This window comes from Kryptolebias marmoratus, linkage group LG3 (genome assembly GCF_001649575.2).
Source record: "Kryptolebias marmoratus isolate JLee-2015 linkage group LG3, ASM164957v2, whole genome shotgun sequence".
In the NCBI taxonomy this organism is placed as follows: Eukaryota; Metazoa; Chordata; class Actinopteri; order Cyprinodontiformes; family Rivulidae; genus Kryptolebias; species Kryptolebias marmoratus.
Window position 1 is genome coordinate 7,511,612 of NC_051432.1, and position 25,694 is coordinate 7,537,305.

Here is a 25,694-nt window from a genome sequence, read left to right on the forward strand (position 1 = left end):
CACACGCGTCAGAGATGGTAGCCATGGCCAAATGCTTTGGCAGTTCAAGTGAGAGATCACCTTTTAAATCTGTCTCCTCATCCCTTTCACCCTCTCATTCTCCGTCTTTCCATCCATCCAATTCTTTCGCCACTCTCTTGTTCTTGGCCCAAATGCAGAAATCAATATCCTTTTGTTTCATGCCCCCCGAGGCAACGGGAGAGTCTGAATAAGATTGTCTGTACTCTTCGTGGTTGCCAAGTTTCTGTCGCCACTTACACGAGTAATGACAGACACATTAACATGCACTTACAGCTCACACGTTATTAGACGTAGGCACAGGCGGAGGGCTGAACGCGGGCACTTATATGTTCCTGAGTGTGTGTGTTGGTGTTGTTCCCGTGTCAAAGGGTGCAGCCTGATTGCACAGTTTTATTTTGTAAGGAAGTGAAATGTGTGAGGTGTGTGGAGGCAGGTTAAACATGGCAGTTATTACAGGAGAAAAATCTGATGGGGGGGAAAAAAAACAACAAAAAACTATTAAATTAACGGTGACAGATGAAAGAGGAAGGCTTGTGACAGCCAGACAATTTTGGTTCTGCTTGTAAAGATAGTGTGACTCCACACTGGCACCTTATAATTATTGATGATGATTTTATTATTTTTGTTGTGCTCCTTCACTTTTTTTTTTTCTTTTTGTTGTTGTTGTAAATTCAGTGTTATTTTTATTTAAGATCTAGAGACATGGCCAGTAACTAGAAATTATTTGGGATAGGCATTTCAAGTGAAAATACTATTTGAAAAGCACTCTAATGTGACCTTCCCACACAATGTGCACAAGCACATAGACGAGACAGTGACGGCCATTCATGCCCTATTACAGAGCATGTTTGTTTCGTCCTCTACTCAGACAATGCTAACTGACGTGTCTCCAAAGGTGGAAGTGCAACAAACTGGTTCTGATGTTGCTGAGAAGCATCCACTGATCTTTACTATGGCATTAGGATGCGATCGTGGACATAAAAGCTCTACATGTCAGTGAGAAAGCAACGGTGATGTAGATTTATTTTCGCATGATGATCGTAATAAGGGCTACTAAAGTTAGCAACCACTTTATGTCATAAAACTATTGCTTGTTTTATGTTACTGTCTGAAAAAATCTGCATGTTCTTATGCATAAGGCGAAGACCTACTGTGATGACACTAGGATTTCATAAAAGAATACCTCTTGCTCACCTCCTTGCATACCAAAAAAAAAAAAAAGGATCTTGCACGATCTGTTAGTGCTGAGAATACTGTGTGTGTTAAGGAGGTCACACTCAGTATATGTAAAACTGATCATGTTAACCCCATTTTTATGTTTGGTAAATTTGATTAGCTGTACTGTGACCATCTTGAATCGAGTTTACTCCCAAAGTATTTGTATTTGTACAGCCAGTGATTACCTTCTGGTAGTTTTATTAAAATCTGTCCAGTTTGTATAACAAACAAATAAAAGAACCCACATACACACAGGCATTTACATGATTGCCTGCTTTTCATGGCAGTGGGCGGTAAATATGGTCTGTTTGCTAAAAGTCCTGCAACAAACTTTTTTTTTTCTAATGGAACAGTCATCATCTTTACTAATCCTGCTAGATGGAGATATTTAAATTCCTTCATTTTCACCTGTCCAGTGGATCAGTGTGCAGGTGTGGATGTGTTTCCTCAACCGTGGCGCTAATTTCAACTTGGTAATCCTTTTCAGTTAGAACTGTAATAAGAATAGAAACAATAGCTGAATGACTTTGTTGCTTTTATGCAGGAGCCGACAAAATAAACCCCTACCTGGAAAAGCACTTTGGTGGTTGGAAAACAACTTGGTGAATTACTGCCACCTTGTTGTGGTAGCAGCATGTTACTACTGCTGGAAAAGAAAAATACTTTTCTTGTTTACGTTTTTGACTATTTGAAAATCAATGTCCATTCCCGAGAAATTAGCCAATGCTTTCCAACAAATATTAGTACTGCAGGCCTCAGAGTGGTGATGTCATTAAGATCCAAACTGCATTTGCCACACTGTCTTACAGCAAATTATTATTTTTTTTTTACATAGCTAAGTCCAGCTCAACTTGTTCTCCTAAAAAACCCTTCAAATGGTAAAAGCAGCCAAAGCTGGACATTTGGCTTATTTGCAAGATTTATAAAAACTGTGAAGTGACATGTAGTTATTTAATTCTGACATTAGTAACATGACTGGGGGGTTGAGAAGAATCGCTGTGGGCCTTTATTGATCCAAAATCTGGCCACTATCAGTCTGGTAGAAAGAAAAAAAAAATCAAACTCATTTCTGCGTAATAATTTTGGGTGACTTTACAATTCAATTACAGGTCTTCAGTTAACAAGTTGATGCATTTAAAGATGCATCTTGTTGCATCTCAGTTTGTTGCATTCCCTAATTAATACCAGGCTAGGTAATTGCAAATACGATATATGTAGTTGTGTCAATGTCCAGAGCCTTTTCTGAATTTGCATATATTAGATCAGATAGAAAACCTTGTAGCCCTGTGAATCAGGTTTTAGAAACTGCATGGATTTCATTTATTTAGGTTTTTTTCATACGTTTTGTTATGGTTAAAAAGAAAAAATCCAAAGTGTGTTCAGCTGTGCCCCTTTCACCATCTGTTTGTATTTTAAATCTTTCTCTGCTTAGCTCTGTATTCCACCGTTCAGTCTTCACTAACTAACGTTAGCATAACACTGCAGCTACTTAATGCTATTACTTCTTTTTCTATATGTTTCTTACATAGACACTTCTTTGTTCTTTTGCTTTTATCTTGGCAGTTGGACATAGGTTTCCATGTTAATTGTGCACATTTTTATTTAATTGCTACAGTTGGAAAATCACTAACTAAGGATAATTTCATTTTGCGTAGGCTGCAAACTCTTGATTATATCCTGTTACATCAATGCACAGTTGTTCACATTCACATTGAGATGCTTCCAAGTATCAAGAAATTTCCACAGCTCTACTGAGCCATTGTAAGTCAGCTCAGTGAAAACATCTTGCACTATTGCTGTTTGCAACTTTAACTTCGAGTAAATGAGCACAAAATGATGAAGACCATAAAATCAGCAGCTTCTGCTGGATGTATTTGTCTATACTTTGTGTGCTGTATGGGTACAACTTTCACACTACTATCTTGGCAAATGATTGTTTTAATCATTCAGGTTTTTACTTCTCGAATAAATATTCAAAAATAAATGGAAAACAGCAACTTTCCTTAAGTGCATCGGTGTCATAATGCTTGCTTTATTCCCACTGGGGACCCTTCAAGGCAACACTGTAAAACATCTAATCCACAGCTAGTCTAGACAGCTGCCTCACAATAACTCCGCATTGATCTCCGCATGCTTCGATAACCCTTTTTTTTTCTCTCCAAAATTTATATTCATACTCACAAAGGCGCCATGATGCAGCCACTATAAAAAAAGAAACCGTTACAAGCAACACGCTAACACAATAATGACCCGGTGCCTTAAGCACCCGTGGAAATCCACGATGTCCCATCAATTCTTCACCCGCTACCGAGACACACATCCTGTCTGAATGTGTGCTTAAGGTCTAATCATGGCCTGCGGTGATATACCTATGTGTGTGCGCGCCTGTGTGTGTTCATTAAAGGGGACATTTTCAGTAAATGTCACTTATATATCAGCCCTATCTCTAAGCTAGAGCCTGCCATTATCAATGTTATGCCCTCAGGTACAAGAACCACACAGTTATCATTGACAATGGCTGTGAATTTCCACCTCTACATTCCATCACTCAGAGCATTTGTATGCATGTGTGCCTCTGTGCGTGTGTGCGCGTGTGTGACGTGGTGAAGGGCAGTATTAAGTTGAGCCCAGGCAGAGTGTCATTGAGCTCATTCAGATTCTTTGCTGCATATGTGTAACCATGACACTCCTCTAACTAATGAAAGAGCCAAGGGAGGGAGGACGGGGTTTCTATGGTTACTGTGACAGGGAGAGCAAGGAGAAGGGAAGTGTGCCTCTCTTTTTTTCTTTTCTTGTTTTTTAAGGGATGCTGTAGGCCTGTGTTTGTTTGTTATTGAGGTCTTCACACATGTACACGCGGACACAGGCTCGATTTTAGGAGCTATAATTTGTCAGGTCTTCACAGGATGAAAGGTATTGAAATGAAACAGCAAGCGATCTCAATTACTTGGCCTTGAAACCAGTTTTAATACTTGTTTATTTATTCAGCGGTGAAAATTCATAATATGTATATTGCACAGGGTACAGCAGAAAGTTCCATGGGAGATTGCTGAGCAGGAGGTTGTTGTTAACACTCAGTATATGACGCCTGAAATCAAATAAAGCACAAACTACTGTATTATTACAAAGGAGGAAGGTGATGGAAAAACACATGCGAACACCTCAGCTTAGCAATCTGTCCAGGGAGATGGTGAATGCTCACGGGGATTGCTGCTCTCAATAACAAAGATACTCCACAACAAGTAAAATCCCTTGGAGCATCCAGTCCAACACCATCAATATCACAGTGCTTTTACAGTACCACTACACTGTAACCCTATTTTATTTTGGAAACACCCTTTTATCTCAAACCTTATATGACAATGAACTAGGGTATCTCAATCTTTGCTGAAATTTAAATGAGTTTTTTTTTTTTATGAGAGCTGAGATTATCCTTTTTCCCACAAAAACAATTTTTGCATTCAACTAAAAATAAATAAGTGCTCTCTACAGCAGACTTTGGAAAATTCAAGAATAAAACTTTTAAATGGCAAAACGGTCTCTTCTTTTTTTAGCCCTCTTGAGTGTACAACAGCGTATGAGAGTCTCTGGGGAACCTTTTCATTTGGGCTCTATTTTTGAGGTTAAAGTTGAAGGGTTGAGGGAAAAAGTCAGAATAGGTTTTCAAGACTAAGGTTTAAATGACAAGAATTAAGTTATTTTGAGATCCAAGGGGAATCAAAACCAAAACCATCAATGGAACAAAGACCTACTGGATGTGTTTTTTCAGTGGCTTTATACTTCAGAAATGACTTTAATAAAAGGAAATTCTCTTAGCACAAAAACCATAACTTATGTCTGGAGTTCTGCACAACCATAAGCTGATTATGGCTTTAAATGGGGGCGCAAAATCAGAAATAGTCTCTAAATCGAGGACATCAGAGTAATAGTCTGTAAAAATACGATTTTGCTTTCTTATCTCAGTTGAATGCTGTTTCTGACTATTGAGGCAATGGCTATCAGTGTGGCTGAGTTGGACTGATCCAAAGATGAGAGAGAAGGAGGTGTAGAATGTAGCAATTATTTTGACCTTTTTTGACCTTTTTGTTACTAAAAAAGGTAAAATTAGAATCAATATACACTAGCAGCTTTTGTTTTATTGCTAGGACTGAAGTCACCAATTGCGTGATCGAGAACACAGGTTTGCGCCGTCACCTTTTAAAAACTAGGGGAGCAGCTGGTCCACCTGCTCCATTGAGCAGGCGCCTTTGTAAACAACTATAAATAAATGCTTAAAAATTTAATTGGTTTAGGCTGCTGAATGAATTTTACCAGAGAACAACAATAATAATTGCAATTTTATACGCTCCTTTTTTGAGAGGTTTATGGAGTTAACATTCAGAGGCTGTTTACACAATACTGTTTTGAGTGAAGTAGTAGACTTTCTGCTGCGGCTCAACAGTTCTTGTACATGACATGTACTAAATGTCTGAAAACGAAGCTTTCTGGACACAGGTTTCAAAGTGGAGGTTTAAGGGGGACCCCCTACAGTGGTGGGAAATCACACATGCGCACCACAGACGGCTGCGATCAAAAGCTGTTCTGCGCATGCATGAGTCCATCAACAGCAGTAATAATGGCAGATACCATAGTGCTGTTTATGTTACTCACTTTTTTCAACATGTAGCTGCAACTCAACGTCACTGTAAGTCCCAAAAAACATTTATTGGATGTAACTGTTTATATGCTCCCGACTGTAGGCGCGCCTTGTTGAGAGCCCGGCACCGGTGTTGCCAGATATACGATAATTAGTGTTTTTAAAACATAGTTTTAGGGTCAAGTGCCCCTCCTTTTCTGTGCACATGTTCACCAATCACAATGAATCTTACAATCCCCCCTTTGAGACAGCACACCTCACTTAGCACATATTATAGTCTGGGTCAAAATACAGTCATTTTAAAGTGACAGTTCGTCATTTTCTATCTGGCAACCCTGCCTGGCAAAGAAACTACAGCGGATTCAATGAGCACAGCCATTTCCACGTAAACATGTTTTTTTTTCTTGTTGATTCGTCACAGTAATCATTGAAAAACACTAACGTTTGCAGATATCGTTCTCATGTAAACAGGGCCTCGGTGCACGTGTTTTAGGCTCTTAATGTGAACGACTGAAGGAAGTTGTGAAAGTTCCACTGTTGTGACTGATACTGCTGCGGCAGTCATAAAGACCGTGCCTCAAACTAGTTCAGTAGTTTGGGGCAACAACAATTTACCGCTTTGAGCGTGCAAAAATGCTAAAATATGACGGACAGATAATAACACCCTGTGCATGATCCTGAGTAAAACTTTCAGCTTTTGTTTTACAGCATCAATGTAGTTATTCAGATTTTGGTCTGAGGTTGTTTATATGTCATGTCAGTTCCATTTCATGTGAGAAGAAGAGAAAAGTTGTATGACTGAATCCTTTCCCTTTCTCTTTCATTTATTTTTGATTAGTTGTGCAGCCTTACCCTGAAGCATGAAGAGGCATACCCGTAGCTTTAGTGTCTTTGGATTTATTGACATTTCCTATTTCAGCAGAGTAGATTCTTGCTTAAGATTCTCAGCTTCTGTGAATTATTAATTGTTGTTGTCTTTGAGTAATCTCTGCAACTGCTGTCTGTCTTTGTGGATATTTCCAGGCAATTATCCTCCATCTGAATGGATGTCTGAAATGGCTAACTGCAAGACTGTAATCGCCAATTTAGTTCCCTTTTTGACAGTGGACATGCCCTCATGAAAAATCTTCTGTGATGTTTTCCTTTTTTGCACAGCGTGCATAATTATGTCTATATGACAGGGGAACAAATACAGTTTTAGCTGAACACAATTTATCCTTGTACAATTTAGGCCTCTGCTGCACATAAATTAAAAATTGCTCCCCTAATATGTCTTGTTTTTCATTGGTTCGTCGGGAAGGATAAATACATGTCAAGACACCAAGTAACAGAGTGTGCATTTGTGTGTGTGTGTGTCCAGTGTATGGCCGTGCTCCCATCCCCATGGCAGTGGTACGCAGGGAGCTGTCCTGTGAGTCCTACCCCATCGAGCTGCGCTGCCCTGGCACGGATGTCATCATGATCGAAAGCGCCAACTACGGCCGCACCGATGACAAGATCTGTGACTCAGACCCGGCCCAAATGGAGAACACGCGGTGCTACCTGCCCGATGCCTACAAGATCATGTCCCTCAGGTCAGTGTTTGTGTGTGTGAGATAATGAGCGTGTGCGAGAGTGTGAAATTTATCTGATGATGCTGCAGTGTATAATAGAACTGCAAAAGCTCAGTAAACCAGGATAATTTACTGCTTTGTTTATTAGTGTCAAAGATATTTTGTATGAGATTTTGACATTGTGATGATTTTAAGTAAAAATACAACAGTTTCATGGTATTACAATTTTAAAACATAATTTATTTGCTTTTTAAAAAAAATCCTAATCCTATTACTACATCTGCTTTAAAATGATCACATGTTGCCTATTAATGATAATATTATAGGCAAAATAGTATATTATCAAATATATATACACATATATATAGACATACTGGTATTTATTTTTTATTGCACAGATATAAATAAAGAGACTGAGAGAACGCTTTGTTTAAAATTACTGTCAGCTTTTTTTCTGCAGTGAGGACAGAACTTAATCCAATATGCAATCAGTTTTTTTATTTATAACATTTTTATTTGCAATGAGATTTAAGAGCAAGGCTAGTTTTCTTTTTAGTTTAATCACAAGTATTAAAAATCATTTTTTTAATTTTATTTTTTAAGGCTGTTGATTTTTTTCTAAACATATTGTAGAGGACTTTATGAGCATAACTCACAGCGAGCAGCTTGTTTAATGACACTGTAGGCAGTTTCTTTTACTTAAATATGTGCCATTCACGAAGAGAGCTGAAGTTTCTCACTTCAAGAGACTTTTATGTTTGGCTGACTGTTGTGTCGTGTACTTTAGAAATAAGATTTTTGGCACACTGTCAGGTGACAATATAGAAAAAGACGTTGTCTTCCTATTTAATGAGCACCACAGGATACACACAAGTGACAGACCGAAACTAAGGAATAGCATCATCCATCCATTTTCTTTACCCGTGGGGGAGCTGGCGCCTAACTCCAGCGGTCATTGGGCGAGAGGCGGGGGACACCTTGGACAGGTCCATCACAGGGACACGTAGAGACAAACGAGGCAGGCAGCCATTCGCGCTCTCACTCACACCTGGCGACAATTTAGAGTTGTCAGTTAACCTAACGTGCATGTCTTTGGTCTGTGAGAGGAAAACAGCATGCACGAAGAGAACATACAAACTCTAAAGGAAAAGGCCCCAGCCTGGGTTTTGAACCTGTGACCTTCATGCTGTGAGGCGACAGCTTTAGCCACAGCATCACAACAACGCCCCCACACTAGCAAAAATAAATTCAGTTAATTTATTTATTATTCCAAAGTAATTGGGCCTACTGTGCAGCATATTACTTCTTCTCTGCTCCTCTACTTATTGTAAAGTAACATTGAGAGCCTGATAAGCTGATGTTAGTTAATTAATTAGCTGGGTTAGTTAGTTCTGTAGCTACCCTGCAGTAGGCAGCATATTAGCCCCGCTAACAAGCTAACTCTTGTAGCTTACTGCAAATGGTTGTTACAAGTGACTGGGTTATCTGCCAGGACACAAGTAACACCAAGCAAGAACATATGTTTTTTTTTTAACAAACATAAAAGTTCAGGGGACTTACCCCATTCAGCTATCACACACAACTGAATGGCAGCAACAATTCCAATGAAATGCTATTTCAGTTTAAACAGTAGGAACAGTATGATGGAAAAATTTAGTTTTTTTGACAATGTGACTTTTTAACACCATGGTATACTTTGAAACCAGTAACTGGCCCATGCCTAGTATGTCATGGTACAATGTGCACAACGACACAGCATAACACAAACAATTTTAGTTTACTTAAAGCAATATTGCAGATCTTTTTAAAGGAGGTTTTGTGGAAAAAATATGAACAAATAATATCTTATTTGCTGTAGATAGCTCTTTGAACAATCTCAGTTTGGAAAAAATAGTTTAGGAGTTTAAATAAGATTTCTTCAGTGTAAAAAACAAACAAACTCCAGTCTTTAGCAATTCATAGAGGTTTATGCAAATCCTATTTTATAAACCTGTACAGTACCATCAGTTTTTGGTTATTTATATAAGATTCTATGCTTATTTGCAGCTGTAAACAGCAACATCAGCAGCTAACTGTAGACACTTCCAGCAGGAATAATATAATATTTCTGCTGGAAAACCTGTGTAATGTTGAAAATGTTTTTTAAAATAGCATCTGCATGAACCTCTATAAAACCTTTGAGACTGGAAATTTGAAACAGTTGTAATCCACTTTGGTCCTGGCCCCACTTGGACTAGCTGTTAGCTCATCAATTTGCTCAGAATTAAACTTTATTTCCTCAGACTGAGGTCGTTAAAATAAGTATCTACGACAGGTAAGATATTAGCTATTCATAACCTTTTCACAGAATCCTATTTTGCAAGACCTAATTAGTCCCTTTAAATTTCAGAGCTCTGAGCTCTATGAGTGTGTGTTGTACGTGCAGAAGAGCTGAAACACAATCCCTGCTAAAATTAGTGTCATGGATAGAAAGATAAAGACAATGGAAATATACAAAAAAGAAAAAGAAAAGATAATCCATCTTGCAGTTCTTTTATTTACAGTTCCTGTAGCACAGAAGCATAAAGCTGCAGGATGGAAATGAGTCAGGTATCGCTCCCCACACACACACACCTCTCCAGTGCGAACGCTTCCACTTCTGACTGTGTTGTTGGGAGCACAAATGACTGAAAGTCGTAAAGTGCTTCACAGAATCTTATCAGTTTATCACTGAACAAATGCTCAGCTTTCATATCTATCAGGTTCACAATCACTGCGATATGCAGTAATTGTTGGTGCAATTTTATGCTATTAATACACGAGCATAATTAATTTATGTGTGGTTAAAGAGTCAGATTTTTATTAGCAAGCTATAAACACATCCTTGTTTGCAACATTTGCATCTACAGGTCGGGTATCTGTGCAGTTTATTTCTCTTGGAAAAACGACGTGAAATTCAACATGGTTTAGAAAACAGAGATCTCAGGAACAAATATGCGTTCTTTGAAGGAATGCATATCAGCCACTGTCTTTCACGGCAGTTTTAGACTAAGATCGTCTTATGTTGAGGAATGATGGAGTCGTAGCCACTTTAGTCGAACCTTTAAAATATTGATATGAGCGATCTCATGCATTATTGTGAGATGTCACTCTCAAAGTATGTGTTGTGAATGACTCTCAGTTACTACCACAGAAAATTGTAGCACTGTATCTGTGATATTGACCTTTGTTATTGCCATTTTTGTGTTGCCGAAAGTCAGTTAGCTGTGGAAGCCATCTTGAATTGGATTGACTCCAAAAAGTAATTATTTGTTGAGGTGTAACCAATGGTTACCTTCTGAAAGTTTCATTAACATCCGTCCAGTGCTTCACGAGATATTTTGCTAACTGACAAACAGGGTTGACTCCAAACTTGATTGCTAACAATTTAAGCAACGATCTTGCTTTATGTGTAACACTCGAATATGTGTTGTGAATGGCTGTCAGCCACAACCACACGAAGTTGTAACAGATTATCTGTAAAAATGCAGGAATGCAGCCATTTTTGTATTTTCTAAGGTCAGTTGGCTGTGCCAGCCACTTTGAATTGATTTGGCGTCAGAAGTTAATTAGTTGTTGAGGTAAAACCAGTGATTATCTCCTGAAAGTTTCATTAAAATATATCCAGTGTTTCATGAGATATTTTGCTAATAGACAGACAGAGTTGTCTCCAAATAGGTGCTGGCAAATTTTTAAGTAAACGTATTGTGCAATCTGTTAGCAATTATAGCATGTGTTGTGGATCAGTCTCACCTAGTGTCTTACTAAAATGTAGGTCAATATCTGTAAAATTGACTGAGTTATAGTTATTTTTGTTGTTGCTGAGGTCAGTCGCCTGTGGCAGCCATCTTAAATTGGGTTGACTCCACAGGTTTCTCTATTCTAGCTGTCATTAAGATGTGTTCGTTGGAGATCTGACCAACGTATCTAATGAGATACTGGACAACCGTAATGAAACTTGTAGAGATAAGCACACGAACAGTCACACACTGTTTTGCCTTTAGCTTATGGCAGCGGGTGATGAAAATGAAATACATCCCACATAAGAACTTAATCAGCTGTGCACTTTATGTAACAGGTAACATGTTTACTAACATATTTTTTTTTAGGTAATCACTCGGATACCTTAACAACATAACTTCACTTTCGTGGCTAAAGTAACTTACCCCTCAAAGCTGACTTCTACAATGTAAATGAGCTAAAATTAGCATAAAACTCCACAGCTGATTATTTACACCCAGATATCTATTTTTTTTTTTCTATCACAAGTGTTTGGAAATTTTATGTCTGAATATGCAAATTTAGGTGTTATCAAAGTAAATACACACTGATTTGCATGAACTGGAACAAACAATGAACACCACAAATGTGGATGTCTTTACACAAGTCGGCAAAAAGACATGTTATGGAAGCAAAAAAAAAAAAAACAACAAATAAATCAATATCTGAAAATGCACCAGAGCATAAAAAGTGTGTTTTTGCTCTGTTTAGAGACAAAAATCAAATCAACAGGTCGCGCTTTTCTGCTGGAGCACATCGTGTAATAACCCTCTCTGATTCCGTCAGCACTCTCATTCTTCTTTCCACACTTGAGATTTTTTTTTTTTTTTTGCTTTTATTAATGCATGAGCGCGCTCTTTTAGCTCCTGCATGAATATTTTAAATATGTTTTTTTCTTGATGAAAGTGTTCTAAACATTTCTAGAAGTACTCTTTTCCTGGTGCTAGTTTTAGTTTGGGGAAGTGCTTTGTTTTTTTTAGATTTTTTTTTGTACAGCTGCGGTCTCTACAGTAACAATTTCTTTTGTAATCTAAGCAGGTGTGTTGGTCAGATTTAAGTGGGAAATATTACCGGGACAATGATGAAGCTCTGTAATGAGAATGTCTGTCTATAAATAATGCATTTATGCCACCATTAGGATCTGGATTTTGTCAGATCGTGTGTCTGACTCTGAGTGCTCCCTCCTGCTGTCCCATTATGATCGGCCTGCTCTTTCTTCTGTTTTAATGCTCCCTGTCATCTTTCTGCCTCTTGCTCTCTGCTCTGTTTCTCCATCCAGCCACCTGTCTCTGACATGTGGTGGTGTTGTGTTTGTGATTACTCTGGCCTGGCTCGGTCTTTGTCAATGCTCTGGCTGCTGCTTCTTGTGTGGCCACTCTCCTGCTGGTCCATCCATCCATAATTTATATCCACACACACACACACAAACAGCATGTTCTGCACACAGCATACGCTGCCCAGGGGCTACACCACGCTTTAAGCTCCAATTAGCAGAGCCAGAGGCCAAACTTAATCTTGAGGGATCCTACGGTGGAGGTGACTTCGACCGGAAACAACAGTTTATCACTTAGATTTTTTTTTTCTTTTTTGGCGACTGTGTGTTTGTGAGCGCTTTATGTAACTCACACACAACACTGTATGTCTCAACACTGTGTTAGGGCCACTCAAAAGAAAAAAACAGGACGAGGCAGGTCGTTTTTTTTGAGCATCGAGAATTCAATGTGAATGTTGAGATGAAAGTGTAAATATTATTAATAACTAGGGGTGTAATGGTGCGCCTAAGTCACAGTTTGGTATGTTATGGTTCATTTTTTAAAAAAGCCAAATGATTTTTTTTTTTTTTTTTTACTTTTTAATTTTTTTCATATCTCTCCCAGAAGCATTCAAAAACAACAACAACAACATCCTTGTTATTAAGCAGGGTCTATAGTAGCAGGTCATGTACAGCAAAGGAGGATTTGTCAACTGGCAAATTTACTATAAAATAAAAAAGTCATACTTTACTGTCTTTTTTTTCTCCGTTCTGAACTGTAAAGAGTACCCCATGTGTCAAACAGAAAGTTTGACAAACTCCAGAAAGTTTTCTTTGAAGAAAATATTGCAAATCTTTGTTGTTGTATTTTTAAGTGAAACAAAAAGTAAGGACTTTTTCCTTCGATAATTTGACCCAGACGTGAAGCAAAGCACAGAACATGTCTGAGTGTGAAAATATGAACTAGATAAAACGTGAAACACTCAAACGTCTCAGCCAGCTGAAGGCTAGTGTGAAAAAAAGGGGCTTAATATCAGGGATATTGAATAAATACACAAAAGGCTTGCCACTGTACTGCTTACATGACACAACTGCTTGCCATACCTCGTCTCCCTCCGCTGCAGCTGTCAGTGATCAGCAGCATCACAGAGCTTTTTCCCACACATCTGCTTTGAATTAAACAGGCAGGTCTTCAAGCTCCTGAGTGTTATTCTCAAGCAGCCAGGCTTTGTTTGGTGTAGAGTGTTTAAATATTATTTTTCTTTGCTTCTCTTCTGCCGGGACTGTTAGCAAAATGCAGTTAAATAAACTGCTCTGGGAGCGATGATCACCTGTGGCTGATGTATTTGTCCACTGTCCTCGTCCAAAACATCTGTACAGAAACATACCGTCACACTCCTATTAGAAACAGGACAAAAGTGTCAATTTATTGACAGGAAAATGTTGCAATGTATATTGCAAAACAATATTCGGCTAACATCATTAAATTTGAGGATTAAGGGTACACTTTTGCTGAGTTAACTAAATAAATAGCATGCAATATTTTATTTGAAGCAGTCCAAGGTGTCTAACTAAAGCACAATATTGTAAGCTATTTTTTTTTTATCAGTTTCAGATGTTTCTTTTTAGCACTCACTGTATGTGTTACTCTTATTTTGAAGGATTGAAACAAGTTCTGAAGTCCTGCTGCAGTGGGAGTAATAAACCAGACTGCTTCAAATAAAACATTGCAGTTATTTTGTAGTTAAAAGAGCCTCGGATATAACACTAATAACAAATAAAACGTTCTCTTTTTTTCACCCTGAGTGGCCCCAATCCGCCGTCGTATGATATGCACAGACATAAACGGAGATTATTTGTGTTTGCGCAGTCAGTCCGTGCACACGCATGTGTTCGATGTTTGAGGACTTTCTGCGCACGTTTCAGTTGGGATTTGTCTTGCTCGTGTGCGCCGCGCTCACATCGGTCCGTTTCAGCCTGTCGGCTCGCCACTCCATCATTCCCTCCGTGTCGTCTCTGGCTTTCAAGCTCAGCTCGGCTGGCTGATAAAAATCCGAGCATGTTCCGCCTGCCCAGTGTTTCCTCAGTATCATGTTCTCCCTTTGTTTTCCTCTCTACCACACTCCCAAGGCCAAGCAGAGCATGTGTGTGTGTGTGTGCGCGCACGCACCACATAATTGGTCCTGATATCAAAGCCTCATATCTCCAGAGGGTCTCACAAGGCTTCTCAGGCAACTTAGAAAGGACCTGATACCCGCTGCATTTCCCAGATTATCTTCCCATTGGGATGTACTGGTGTTGGGGGGGTGGGGGGTGGCTTGGCCATGAAAGTTCAGCCTAATCTGCTTTAGTGATACACTGACCTCGGCTCAGTGACTCACTCCGTCTTTATCTCCCATTCAAACTGTAGCGCCGGTACTCCGAGATGGCGGCCACGAAGGGGGGGCTTTTCAGCTATCTCGGATTTATTTTCGAAAGTTTAATCCCCGGTTTTAAATCAAGGAGATGTTCATGTGAGTCAATGTTTTTATTGGCCTGGCAGGAACGACACTCCCCTCATTGCATTCCTCGTGCGATTTCAGAAAACGTGCACGTGAAAAAAAAAAAAAAAAACGAAAAGGGCTGCGTTTCGTCAAAATTTCCTTAAAGTTGCAAAACGTTCCGACCTGCCGGGCTGTGGTTCGATCGGGCACCTCTTCGGGGAGAGCTGCTAAGGGCCGAAATCTTGAAAACGCCTCCGAGTTACGGTAATCCATCCAGATGCGAATGACTTTATGGCATCTGCAGAGATGCTTCACGATACACTCCCTGACCCCCCCCCCTCCTTTACTGATACTTAAGTGCTTCATGAACCAAGTACCTTTTTAGCGAACGCTCTCTCTTGCACTTTCTCCCTCTTAATCCCACACACGTGCACACGCCGGGCTGCGAGCGTGGACAGCCCGAGGAGTGTGCAGACAGGCGCGCCAACGCTGTTTTGCTACCCCTGCCACAGCTATCGTGTTAGAAAATTACTTTTGGACTTCAAACAGACTGTCCCCCGCCACCTCTATACCACCTCTGCCATCCTGTTTGCCCTCCTCCTCCTCTTCTCTTCCTTTTCTCTCCAATCTCTCTCTCTCTCTCTCTCTCTCTCTGTTTCCGTCCATCCTGAAGAAGTCCCTCAACACAAAGGGGAAACAGCTTCCATAGAAAAAAATAACATGGGTGGGGACTTGTTCTCCGTATTCCACTGCTCCCTTTTCCCTGCTTTTGGAAGTGTTAAATAACAACATGCTTCATTTGCTGTTCGCCTATCTGTCACCCTCTCAACATCTCAGTTTTTTGTCACTCCATTTCCAGTTTTTTTTTCTTCTTCTTCTTCTTCTTTTCGTCTTCTTTTTCCCACTCCTGGTTCCTCAAGTCAGCTTTCGCTCCCTGTTTCTCACCCTCTCTGTCACTTTCCCTTCCTCCGTCGCCATCTGTTTTAGCTTTCGCCTTCTTTTTTTTTTTGCGTTTTTCCTTCCCTTTTTTCCCCTCCCTTATCCCCCAGGGCTCCAAGCAAAGGTGGGCTTGAGGCTTGGCGCTTATGGGTTGTTTCCTGTATTTTATGTGGCATTTTATATCGTAGACCTTTAAGCGACCAAGTGCGCCCCGGTCTTTGAATAAAAAGCCTCCAGATGAAACTTTCAGTGGCTTCAGGAAGTCCACACAAATTATTACAAAGACAGCCAGGCCGCTTCACGGGCTATTTTGCCCTAAAACGCACACTTAAATAAAATGTCTAGGATTCCTTGGAGGAATGCATGTCAGCCGCTGCCTTTCATGCCACAGATTTAAACTAATCTTAAACTGAGAAGGGTCAGACTTGTAGCTGTTTCGGTCGAATCTGGTAAATAACATTACGCAAAATCTTGTGTAATAAGAACTCATGTGATGTGATATTGCTCAGAGAATGTGCTAAGGATTCTCAGCTACTACCACACCAAATTTAGCTCAATATCTTTAAAATTGATTTGGTTATAGCAATTTTTGTGTTGGCTATGATCGATTAGCTGAGGTGTCCATCTTGAATTGGGTTGACTCCAAAAGTTAATCAGGTGTAGAGGCGCATCCAGACATTATTTTCTGGGAATTTCATTAAAATGCGTGCTGTGGTTCATGAGATATTTTGCTAACAGACAGCTACAGCTGACTCTAGTCGTTAATGTGAAGGTTTTAAACAAAGACGCTGCGTATTATGTAGAGTTCAGAATATGTGTTGGGGATAACTCCTAGCTACTACCACACCAAAGTTTAGCTGAATCTTTATAAAAATTGTTTGAGATTTAGCCATTTTTGTGTTTCCTAAGATCAGCTAGCTGTGGTGGCTGTCTTGAATTGGGTTGACTCCAAAAGTTGATGAGTTGTACAGGTCAACCAAGTGATTACTGTGTTACAGTTTTACAACAGTTCATCTAGTGGTTCACGAGAGTTTTTGCTAACAGACAGACACAGTTGACCCCAGTGATCACTGGCAAAGTTTTAAAATTAGATCTCACACAGTCATTAAGTGCTCAGAGCAACTCTCAGCTAGTGACCCAACCCATTTTAGCTACATTTCAAGCATTTCAGCCATTTTGATTAGGATTGAATCCAAAAGTTAATCAGTTGTTGATGTACAATGATTACTTCATGAGAGTTTTGTTAAAATCTGTTCACTGGCTTATGGGATGTGTTGCTAACGGTACAGACATAGGCAAAAAAAGCCCATCATCACCTCTCACCTTTGGGGGTGCGCAAAAAATCAAGTGGTTCTCATCAGTTTCCAAGCTTGGACAAGTCTGCCTCTTTAGAACTGAGCCTCGGCCTTCAAAGCACCCGACTGTTTTGCGTGTGAAAGCAGTGACCATATGTGTGCAATGCCCGCCTATGTGGGCACATTCTCGAATGATGCATAGTTGCGCCCTTTTGAATGCAAACGTGCGTTAGCGAGCTGGCACCAGCAGCGTTTGAACCATTCACACGGGAGTCTGTAAAGAAACCTCTGAAGTTCTTTTCCTCTGACTCTCTGAATTATAGAAAACCACTTGAATCGCAGGCTGCAATCTAGCGTTAGCTGTGTGCTGCACTCGAAGACTGTGTAACTAGCAAACTATGCCATGAGGTCTGAGATCTTTTTTTTTTTCTTTCTTTTATTCCCAAGCATATCTGCACTTGATCTGTCCTCCCCATTTGAGTCTAATCCGTCTCCCGTAAAGGCAGAAGAAGAAGGAGCGGGAGAGGCAGAGCAGATAATGACGCATAAATAAACGCTCGGAATCTTACATAAATCTTACACTTTTGATCATTATTCCACCTCTGTGACTCTGAGCACAAAAACAATATTATCTACTAAATTGAAGTTTTACACTGAGGCTGTGTGTGTGTGTGTGTAGGACTGTGTGTGTGTTGTGCTTTAAAAGTGGACTCACAAAGACATTAAGGAATACATCTTTAATGTATCTCTAGTTCTTCCTTCCTTCATCTGTTCACTCCTCCTCCTGCTTCTCACTGAATGAGGTCATATCTTGAAATGTCCTATTTAATATGTGTGTGCGTGCGTGTAATGGTGTGTGTGTAATGGCGTATGCGATTGTACATGTGCTGCCACCCTCATAAAGTCACCACGGCTACAGGAGATGCCCTGCAGCACCCTGGGGGCCCAACTGTCACCCCTGCTCAGTGCAGTAATTAGGGCCCACACACATACACACACACACACACACACATGCACACACACTAACGCACACACAAATATAGACGCATTGAAGTGAGAATAAACTTAAACAGACTCCGGCACACTAAAAGATTTATAGAGAAATACCTTCCGTGAGATATGGGGCCGCACTAAACACTGAGTGCTGCTTTGTAATCTTATCGATAGCATTGTGAATTTTCCTCTTGAGGACAAATGTGCGCTCACGCTGAGTGACAGCTGTGCAGCTCCCCTTGAACCTCTGCACCTCTCCGACGTCTGACCCCATTCCTCCGTCGCCGCGGTTCTGCTAACCGTAGTTATCACGCTTCGCCAAGCAGCAGAGCTCCGCGGCTGCCTGGGAAAAAGGCTCGGGACTGACCTGGACACGGCGCGGGACAGTCCAAGACAACGGCGTGAATCAGCGCCTCGGACGTGCTGGTCCGCAGACAGTGATTGACTACCTGACTGACTCGATCCTTTGACGCTGTCACTGAAGCGCAAACTCAAAGCAGGACACCAGGAAGTCCCCGACCCCCCACCACCACCACCTCACTCCACGGCTTTGCTTGCGACACCCTGAATTCTTGCTGCTTCTGCTGTGGCCTTGAGGATGGCAACGACACCGATGATGCCATCTTACACGCTCCTCCATGCCTCACTAATTACGGGAGATAACCTGGCAGGAAGTGTGATCTATCTTTACTTTTATGATGGATTTGGGGATTTGTGCAAGCAGGTGGTTTCATTTAAACTGGAGAGACACGCTTTATGCGCTTACCGCACAACAACGGAGGATCCACAGGCAAACATGAGGTGAGGAAGAAAGAGCAAAGGAATGCTTCTACGTGAAATAAGGAGGAAGACTCCCCGAGTGTGTCCTGGAATTGGACGACGAGGAAGTTGCTATGGTAACCACTGGAAGAGGAGAGGGGAGGAGAGGAGAGAGATGGTGGAGCTCAGAAGCTGTACTTGGCTGTCAGTCTGCCAGAAGGATGGGAAGAGGACGTGTTTGTGTGCAATATTTGGGTGTTTTTCCTCCTTGATAAAACCTACAATAATATTATAGAGCAGTTTGGCTTTGGTTATTTATTCCAAAACGTTATATCCTACAAAGATATTATTCAAATACATGACAACTAACAGAATTCCAAAGGTAATCAGGTGTTCACCCATTACTTTCTGTGAGTTTCATTAAGTGCTTCATGACATATTTTGTTAACAGACAAACAGGGTTGACGCCAATAGTTGGTGCCCAAGTTTTTAGGCAAAATTATTGCGCAATGTGTCGTGCTCGGAATATACGTTGGGGACAATGCTCCGCCAGTCAGCTGGCTGTGGTGACCATATTAAATTGAGTTGATTCCAAAAAGTCAATGAGTTCAGGGTAGCAAAATTCCAGGATTTGTCAAAGTTTGGAAACTTCCAAAGGATTTAACAGGAATTTACGGTAATTAACAAGAACATATGGGTATAAACGGGAGTAAACCTGGAATTTGAAATATTATAGGTTGGCCATTAAGAATTTTTTTTCTGAGGTGTTATAGTCGAGAGAGAATATATTTTAGCATAATCTTGACAAAAGCAACTAAATTTCATGCAAGTACACTTGAGTATATCAATGTTATTTGTCAATCACATGCACTTAACGCATAAGACCTATGGAAGCTACGCACTTGGGCCTATTGACTACATAAAGTAAAATAAGCTTGATAATATTAGTACATTAATATATTTTGATGTATGGTATGAGTGCAGTATTGCGACAGCTGCATCATCTAAATAAACAAGCTTTCAGATTCCAAATCACACATTTTTGTTGTTTCTACTTGCCATCACTAGATGGCAGACACATAGTTCTTCGAATTTATCCCAACATTTATAGATGTTTCCATATAAAATGTTTATGTTAGAATATCAGAAAAGAAACTTAAAATACGCACTGAATGAGTGATGGTCTTTGGCTACGCAGATTGAGAGATTTCCATCCATCCATTTTTTTCTCTTGTCCGCTTTTCCCTTTCGGGTCACGGGAAGCTGGTGCCTATCTCCAGCAGTCAGTATGCGAAAACGGGGGACACCCTGGACAGGTCAAAGGTCCATCACAGGGACACATAGAGACAAATGAGACAAACAACTATTCCCTCTCACTCACACCTAGGGACAATTTAGAGTTACCATTGAACCTAACACACATAGTTTTGGTCTGTGGGAGTACCCAGAAAAAAAATACACGCACTGGGAGAACATCCAAACTCCACCCAGAAAAGCCCCAGGATAAGAGGCGATCCCGTGACCTTCTTGCTGAGAGGCGACAGCTGTAACTGCACCGCTGTGCTGCCCAAGAGATGTCTAGTTTGGAATATTTTTAAAATTCCCCAGCTTAACCTACCATTTAACGTTGTTGAAAATTTACCTTTGCAACCCTAGTCATGTTACATTGCTCTTTACAATGTAACGGCCTGTTGGCACGTTGGGAGGGTGAGTAGGTGGGACTTTTGTATCTATGGTACAGCGCCATGACCCTAGTGTGCAAAAGTACAACATGGTAGAGCCCATAAAACAGACATTTTGGCTTCAATTTTGGAAATGAATGGAGTCTGAAGCTTCAAACAATCTGTAAATAACTTTCCAAAATTGCCAGCCGTTTGGGTGGCAATGACTTTTAGCAGAGAACAATAAATAAGCTATTTTTAAAAGTGTTTTTTATTTATTTACTATTAACTTTTATTTAACCCAGCAAGTCCCATTGAGATCACAGATCTCTTTTTCAAGGGAGGCCTGTGCCTGAAGGCAGCCTAACATGCATGTTTTTTAGTTTTGAATGATTTAAGAAAAAAATGTGTATGTTAGGTGCTCTTATTGTGAAGGACTAAAGGAAGGTCTGTGAGTTTTGCTGGGAGTAATAAATCCAGCACCTTGGACTAGTTCAAAATAAATAAAAAAGTAATAATTGCAACAATCGTGTAAAAAAAAATAGCATTAAATTGTTATTTTGTAGTTTATCCAGTAAAAGTGAACATAAAACCCATAGCTACAATATTAATTAAAAAAATGGAACAAATAAAGTAAAGTATGAGAACACTGGTTCACTCAGGCTTGACCTTATTCTTAAAATAATATTTTCAGTTTTTTCTCTACATTTTAGTTATTTTCTTGCAATGGCATCTTGACTTTAATCTCAGTGTTACAACTTTAATATCAAATTTAGGACACACAGCCACAATATAACTTTTCTTTTTCTTTTGAACGCCCATAATATGGCTTCATAAGTTGCAAATATTAGAATTTGTTTTTTTCTAAGTCGCGTCGTAAGTGTGCCTCCTGTTGCTGAAGCAGCCGAGCTGTGCTTCTTCATCTTTATCCAGCTTCTCTGAGTAAATGATTGTGAAACATTTTTTGTAATCATTTATGAAAACAAATCATTTAAAAACAATTTATGTGTTTACAAGAAGCATCTTTGTAAATAATTATAGCAGTGTAAATTAGACTTTTATGTCAAACTGGAACATTTTTTATGAGCACTAGAACAAATGAATAGAAAAATAAAGAGCAAAACAAAAATAGCTAACAATATAAAAGTACACCCACTCTGGCATGAAATGTGATATGGATTCCTTCAAAGAATGCCAGCCCTTTTAATATAGTTTTATTCTTTAATATTTTATATGACAGTCCAAGCATCTCTGGGCCAAGCCCCCCCACGTCTTAGGATCCTATGAACACCTCTGCCTAACGCGCTGAAACATGTCAGTGATTGACTTCACTGTCTTGACCACAGTTTGATGGATTGAACTCCAAATCGACATTTTGCTTGTCATTCATGTTCCCTCAACTTGAGCGGTTTCAGATCATCTCTTTATCAGCCATTTTCAATCACTGACATCTTTTGGACAGCAATTCATTTTGCATCCTGTCATGCACGACACTGACGGGGAGGCGCACTGCGTGTCTGACTCGAGCTCCACACTGGACCTGCAGCACCCAGCACTCGTGGCGGCGTACGCATGAACACTGCACCGTGTGGATGCTGAGCTTCATACGTCGAGAAATAACACGTGAAAAATGTGAGATGCTGACATCCTGCAGCCAAACATTAATAATGGAACACATTTCAAAGTCTTCCCCAGTTGGGAAAATAACATTATTTTACCTGTGGCTTGTCTGACAGGCTGTTTGAGAGCTGACAGAAACACATTCAGGGACCTCCACAGAGTGTGCGTGTATGTGTGTGTGTGTGTGCTGGCGTGAGACAGATCTGTCATTTCTTCATCAGTGGCGTGTGGTGGTTCTGGTACAGGTGTGACGCATCTGCTTCAACATACCCCATGGTAGACATATACACGGGCTGGTACAAACACACAGCCACCTTGGTTCTGCTTACTTCTGTCAGTCACAAACCATCACTCTTCAATTACTTTCTACATCCCCGCTCCTCTGCATCTCTCCACAGTTCCTCCCCTTTCTGTTCTTCCTGTTCACCGTCCATTTCCATCACTTCAATTGTCCATCTCCAAAGAGCCCTCCTGTATTATGTGTGTATAACCACATCAGGGAGCCAATAAAGCAGAAATGAGGCCAGTAGTGGAGGAATCTTGTGTGTGTGTCTATGGGGGAGAGGGAGAAAGTGGCTTTTTATCCTGTAGCAAGATATGGTAACTCTGCTCTGTCTGCTGTCAAATGGCTTTCCTGTGCTCCCGCTGGACATAAAGAGCCCTGAGACATCATCTTCTCCCTTTGTTATTTTCCTTTTGTTCTTTTTATGAACCGTCTTTCATTGTATCTTCTCCAGGTTTGGGAATTTTAGCAAAATTTCTTTGCCAGGATTTTTTTTTCTCTGGATAACTGTAGATACAAAGGCACTGCAATTAATCGTGTAAATATATAGTTTTTGTGCACCACAGAAAAGCGAAGGTGGGTGATAAGGTTTTTTGTCCCCCCTCTACGTGTTCATTTGTCTGTCAGGTTTGAATTCAAACCAACTCAAGATGGTCGTCACGGCTTTCTGACCTTAACAAAACTACAAATACTGAACTGGTATCTGGTGTGGAAGAAGCTGAGTGTCATCCCTAACAAATGCTCCAAGCACTAACAGATCACACAAGATCTTTGGGGTCAGATCAGGGGTCGCCACAGCGAGTCATCCTCCTCCATCTAACTCTGTCTTCTGTGTCCTCTGTCCTCACTCCAACTCCCTCCATGTCCTCTCTAACTGCATCCATATATCTCCTCTTTGTCTTTTTCCTGCCAGCTGAGTCTCTAACATCCTTCTACCAATATACCCACTGTCCCTCCTCTGCTTAAAAAAACAAACATAAATGACAACGTTGTCAGTTTTACAGATACTGAGCTAAAATGTGATGTGATAGTGATAGTTGAGAGTCATCACCAACACGTACTATGAGAGTAAAACGATTGTGCAAGATCTTGTGATGTATGTTATCTATAAATTTGAATGAAAACAGTAATAAGTCCATCATTTCTTGATATAAGATGGTCTTTGTTTAAAACTCTGACATGAAGGTGATATGCAAACCCTCTAGGAATGTTAGGCCTTATTTTTTTATAAATAAATGTAGACTTTCATTTGATTGTTGTGAAACACTGCATTGAAATGACAGCAAACAGTGGACAAATCATATGCCAAATGCACATACTGTTTTTTTATGTCATTTCTAATTCGTTCTTGATTTAACAAAAGCCTCACACAATCCCAAAGCAAACAGATTAATGTGCCTTATCACAATAGACTTAAAAATTCTTCTTTTTTTGCATTCCACTCTTAATTTTTCCAGTTTCACCCTGTATGAAACCATCTCAAACATCTTCATGCACAGCTTCATAGATAACTGATCCACCAGTACAACTTTTTTCGTTTTTTTTTTTTTTTTCTGCAAGTTGTTTTGCACAGTGGATGAAAAAGGCAAAGAAAGTGGGTGAAATTCGTACAGTGAATCCATATTGAATGTTGTGAACATTGCACAACTCTCTGAGGGAGGGCTACCAAAGATTTCTCAGTAATCCTCACCATCAATGTTCCTGCTGGTGTGAAAACTGAAGCCAGAAGATGCCCAGTAATACACTTGTGAAATATGTTACAGAATCAGCTAGAAACCTGCATTCCAAAATATTGTTTTCCTTCTTTAATGTGTATGAATAAAACTTTGAATAACTGCACCAAAGCACACTTAACATATGCTGTAATAAACCTAAAACTTGCTAAAAACTAGTTCATATTAGGTATTTCATACAAACTGAGCAGATTATAGTTGAATCACACCCATGGATGTTCAAAGAACTGGACTCCACGGACAGATCAGCAATCCATTTTCTTTACTCATCTAGCCTGTTTGTACAGGCTTTCTTGCATCTTTGCCCAAGCAGGATGCGGGTCAAAAAACCCTTCACCACTTCAGTTGGGTAAAAGCACTCTAAGATTTTGCAAAGGAAAAATAAAAAAAAAAGCTGCACTTCCTGTTAGGTCCCAGCAGACATACTGTAAAGTGAACAAATAAAGTTATCACCACATTCTTCCGTACTCTTCCACTATTATTGCACTGAGTAGATCCCGTTCTGAATAACATTGAGGTTGTGATCAGCTTGAGTCATTTCTTGTGGATTACCACATTGTGATGTAACTTCTGCTTTTCAAGGATTTACCGGAAAAGTATATTTTGAGCCTCGCGATGAACGCAAACAATGCAGAAATCCATTTCGAAGATTATTTTACAATCAATTAACATCTCATTGTTTCAGTTACTCTATATGAACATTAGAATGTGTATAATAATGATGAGGGCAGTGACTGAAAGATTTTTTTTGTCAGAACAGTAAACTTTCATTCGTTGTTCATGCTCTGGTTAATTAAGATAAGTGAAGCGTTCCGAAGGTAATTTGATTGTGTTAAATGAAAGAATTCAATTTCTCAGGCAACAGCTTCAGCATGAATAAAACTGGTTTATTTTGACATTGGAATGTCACTTAATGGAGTCCTACAATTTACTGTCCAGCCAAGTCTTACATGTCTGCCTGCCCTGACTGATGCAACAAATCTCAGTGCCATCCACACTGGAATGTTTTTTTGTGAACAAGCAAAAGGTGGGTTTTTTTGTTTTTGTTTTTTTTTGGCGCTTCAGTCTTGCATCCACATGAAAACAGCACTTTAGGAGCCCTAAAACAGTATTTTTTGAAGACATCTTGAAACGCCACTGTTTTGTTTTTGACAGCCAAAACACAACTTTCTGAAACTGAGAAGTCACAGCCGCCGCTGTAAAACTAACCGACGACTCGACGGTGTCTTCTTCTGTTGTGTTTACGTTTCGCACCCAGCGTGCAAGCTTTATGCACATGCTCTATGCCTTGTTTTCTGGTTTTGATGTATTTCTGTGGCACAGTTTTCAAGTGGATGAGAGCATTTCTAGAAATGGTGCCGTGTTTACATGGATAATTTTAGGGTCAAATAAATGTGAATAAACTTCATTTCCTGAGAGGTGGTTCAGAATTTCTCATAATATAGTAGCA

At 39.9% G+C, this 25,694-nt stretch overlaps 1 protein-coding gene across 5 annotated transcripts in view; it reads left to right on the forward strand.

Annotated features, from left to right (window-relative positions):
• Nucleotides 1-25,694, forward strand: part of adgrl3.1 (adhesion G protein-coupled receptor L3.1) — a 170,903-nt gene that overhangs the window by 45,020 nt on the left and 100,189 nt on the right. For all 5 annotated transcript variants that reach the window (XM_017425754.2, XM_017425752.2, XM_017425756.2 and 2 more), the window contains exon 4: nucleotides 7,236-7,449. In XM_017425754.2, coding sequence (XP_017281243.1) covers nucleotides 7,236-7,449 — 214 coding nt within the window. The remainder of the gene's footprint in view (nucleotides 1-7,235; nucleotides 7,450-25,694) is intronic.